At 36.5% G+C, this 4287-nt stretch overlaps 1 protein-coding gene across 7 annotated transcripts in view; it reads right to left on the bottom strand.

The window, feature by feature from the left end:
• Nucleotides 1-4287, bottom strand: part of Prpf39 (pre-mRNA processing factor 39) — a 25912-nt gene that overhangs the window by 12673 nt on the left and 8952 nt on the right. For all 7 annotated transcript variants that reach the window (XR_003376939.1, XM_005343122.1, XM_026779175.1 and 4 more), the window contains one exon: nucleotides 2848-3015. Coding sequence is in view for 6 of the 7 variants with exons in the window: in XM_005343122.1 (XP_005343179.1) it covers nucleotides 2848-3015 (168 nt within the window). In the remaining variant the exon portion in view is untranslated. The remainder of the gene's footprint in view (nucleotides 1-2847; nucleotides 3016-4287) is intronic.

The following is a 4287-nucleotide window of genomic DNA, read 5'->3' as shown; positions in this document are numbered from 1 at the left end:
GTGTAATTATTTCGGGCAAAGCTAGCCGTGATGGCTGCTGGGTGGCGGGAAGCAGCCCACTGCTCGTATTACTACAGGGAACTCTGGCTGCTTGCTCTTCCAAAGGACCCAGGTTCAACTCCCAGCATTCTAATTCTACTTCCACTTCCATAGGTATCAGGGACCTATGTGGTACACAGACATACATGCAGGCAAAATACACTCATAAAATAAAAATCATTTTTAAAAGACAGAAAAACACAGGACTTCAGCCTCTTAAACTCTGACAAGCACATACATATTTTCCCACCAATCTGCAAATAATTAATTTAAAAACACCAATTTTTCTGAGGGTGGTAGTATATACCTTTAATCCCAGTCCTTGGAAGGCAGAAGCAGGTAGATTCTCTGTGAGTTCAAAGTCAGTCTAGTCTACAGATTGAGATCCAGGCCAACCAGGACTACACAGTGAGACCTTATCTCATGAAAAAACAAAACAAAATCAACCAAAACAAAAATTTACTGGGCTGGAAAGATGGCTCAGCAGTTATGAACACTTGCTGGTCTTGCAGAGGACCCAAGTTCATTTCCCAGCACCCACACGGCAGTTCACAATTGTCTATTTCTCAAATTCCAGGGGATCTGATACCTTCTTGCCTCCACAGGTACCTAACACACATGGTATACATACATATGTGTAGGTAAAATATTCATACAATAAACACAAAATCAAAAATGTTACATTCATTTATTTTGGGAGGGGGCAGTGAATCAATCTGAAGGTCAGGGAGCAACACAGAGTCACTGTTTTCCTTCCACAATGTGGGTACTGAGGACTGAACTCGGGTCATCAGGCTTAGTAGTAAGAACCTATATACGTTGAGCCATCTTGCCAGGTCACATATATTCAAGCTTAAAAACCTAGCACTTGGGAGGCAGAAGCAGGTGGATCTGTAAATTCAAGTACAGCATGGTATAAAGAATGAGTTCCAGGATAGCCAGGGTTACACAAAGAAACCATCTTGAAAAACAAACAAAAAATAAATAGAACTAGCAGGACACTCATTTTAAAAAAGACTTAGAGAGCTGGAAAGAGGGCTCACTAGCTAACAGCAGATACCATTGTCACAGAATATCAGAGTTCAGTCCCCAGAACTATGCTGTTTGGCTCACAACCACCTCTAATCCCAATTCCAAGAGATCTGATGCCATTTTCTGGACTCCACAGACAACTGCATGACTTCATATGCCAAGAGTGTATGGATTATATATTAAGAAAGAAAAACAAAACAGACAAAACTTTCTCTCTCGCTGGGAGGGCTAGGACGTAAATATGATTAAAATACAATATATGAAACTCTCAAAAAATATTAAATTTAAAAACCAACTGTTCCAACAACAGAAAGCTAGCATTTCCTTAATAAAGGTCTTATAAACATAAATGTCACCACATTTTAGACAAGTAAGATTGATCTATGAAAAAACCTTGTCTTTGGCCTTCATTTGCACAACATGAATATTTAATAAGCATAGCCAAATACCAAGTCTTGTGTCAATAATTTATTTCAGCAAGTGTGTGCCTAGCTCATTACATCCTAGAAACCTGTCTACCTATTTTAGCTCATCAATAATAGACAGGAAACTGACCTACAATGTTTCTATTTATATTTTTCTTCCTAGTTCCTATTTCCATCACAAGTCCATGTAACTTCTATTTTTAGCAGATATATCCATAGTAGCTTACAAATATCTCACTACATTACTTGTGAAATTCAGAGTATCATGTAAAATTTTCAATATACAGCATTACTCATAACAATTAACAAAAATCCACAAAACAGCTGGGTGTGGTAGTATACAGACGTGACTTCAGCAATTATAAGGAGAGACAGGAAAATCAAAACTTCAAGGCCAGCTGAGATAAAAAAGCAATCCCACTCAAAGCACACCACACACACATACTATGGAGTTTAAAAAAACAGCAAAGATACAATCTCATACTTTTTCACTTTCTGGGTTTTGATGAGTGGAATACCTTGCAGCAGGAAAAGACACACGGAGCTGGGCATGGTGGCACACACCTACAACCACAGGACTCAAGCAGCACAGGGAGGAAGAAAGCCAAGATCAAGACATACCACTGCCACACAGTTAAGTTCTAGGACAGCTAGAGCTACCTAGCAAGACCCCATGTCAAAAGAAAAAAGAAAAAAAAAATACAGTACACAGAATTTTTAATAGTTACAACTTTGAAAAGTTATAGTTATTTGTATGACTTATAACCAAAACAATTAGGGTGTAAAATTTAAACAGAATAATTTTTAATAATTTGGACAGAGACAGAAAGATGTGAACACTTAAACTATAATCTTTACTGTTCTGGACATGTTTTTGAACATCAGGAAAGAACATTTTGTAAATCAGTAAGTTAAAAAAACAAAGCACCCAACACAGTAAGGTATGTCTATAATTTCAGATCTTGGAATGCTAAGTAAGAAGATTAAAGACTCTAGGCCAGCATGGGAAACATAGCAACACAGCATCTCAAAAAATTAAATAATACAAAAAATAAGCACTTAATATTTGTCAAGCACCATATAAATTATTACAAATAATCATTTATTAAACCTGTTTTCCCACTTCTTCACTGCTCTAAAGTACCTTGGATATAAAATAGACAACAATAGCTTTCCATATGAAACTAAATTATTAAACATTTCATAAATACAGGGGAAAATGTCTCTAAAAAATTGGTTTCATCTAATAAGATCTGATATATCATTTCAAAATAAACTATAATGCTCAATATTATGAATTGATCACCATAAATAACCAAAGATATTTCAAAGAAAAGATCTTTCACCATACCTCTGAAAATGATGACTGTACAACTGCGTTGGGATACCAAGAATGCGGTCGTATACAGCTGTAACTTCTCTCAGATTTCCCTGTTCATTTTCCCAGTTTATATACATTTCCCACAATTTATCAGATCGGAAATCTGTTCCTGCAGCTAGAACAGCATGCTCAAAAGTTCTGAAAAATTAAATTGCTCTTAAGTTATCTTCCCCAAATAATAAAATCGCTTCTACATATCACTACTAAATTTAGAAAGTAATATTGAAATCAAAGTTATATTCAGTTGCTTCTTGGGCAAGAAAGGATTGAAAAGTAGAATTATAGGAGAGTTGCTTAAGGGAAGAAGAAGTGAAAAAACAAAGGGAAAGGATGAATGTAGTTTACCTTATACGTAAGTACAACGTAAATATACACATTCCAAAGATGTAAGAGGAAATGGTAGACGAAATACTTGTTATATACTTGAAATGTAAATGTAATGATTCTTTTAGGACAGAGAATAAAACTGAAGAATTTACAGACAAACTGTACCTCTAGCAAAAATGACTCTAACAAGAAACTCAAACTCTTACATAAACGAATGGGAAGTACACAAAGACTTCATAAGCCTGAAAAGCACCTTTCAACTCTAAGAGTTGATTGTGGAAGCAATATTTTTTATGATATTTAGCTAATTTAAAGAGATCTGCTTAATCACTAGATTTAATATTTAATAAACACATTTCACGATTGGGGAGATGACTCAGCAAGGTAAGTACTAACTACATAAATGCGAGGATTGGAGTTCAAATATCCAGAACCCTTGTTCTAGGTGATTGGCATGGTAGCCTGGGCATAATTCCAGCAGTAGGAAGAAAGGAGACACAGTGGAATCCCCAGAGCAAGGTAGGTAGATTAAATAACCTAAGTAGCAAGTTCTGGGTTCAATTGAGATATCCCACTTCAGTCAATAAGTTGTCTGTCAAGTGACTAAAGAAATCACCTGAAAAGTCAGGTCTGGGATCCCGCACATATACACCCAGTACACACAAAAACTAAAACAGGACAAAAACCGCTTTTTGGCACATTTTCAAAATAACCACCTTAAAATCAACCTTTCTTAATAGGTAAAGTCACTTGCCAGCAAGCCTGAGGACCTGAGGTCAACCCTCCAGACTCACAAAGTGGGAAGGGAACTAACTCCAACAAGCTTACTGGCCTGCAGCATACCCCTCTCCCCACATATGTATGCAAACAAGTTTTAAAGTATTATAAAAAATGTAAGTGAAAACAAAAAGATCATGGCTATTAGGACTGAATATTTTTATTAAGAAAAAAATATAGTACATTTTATTATCTCTCTATAAATAATGGTGCTGGGCAGTGGTGGCGCACGCCTTTAATCCCAGCACTCGGGAGGCAGAGGCAGGCGGATCTCTGTGAGTTTGAGACCAGCCTGGTCTACAAGAG

Source organism: Microtus ochrogaster, chromosome 1, assembly GCF_000317375.1.
Source record: "Microtus ochrogaster isolate Prairie Vole_2 chromosome 1, MicOch1.0, whole genome shotgun sequence".
NCBI classification, from domain to species: Eukaryota; Metazoa; Chordata; class Mammalia; order Rodentia; family Cricetidae; genus Microtus; species Microtus ochrogaster.
Note: the sequence above shows the minus strand (reverse complement) of the source record. Positions and strands in the feature narration are given on the sequence as shown.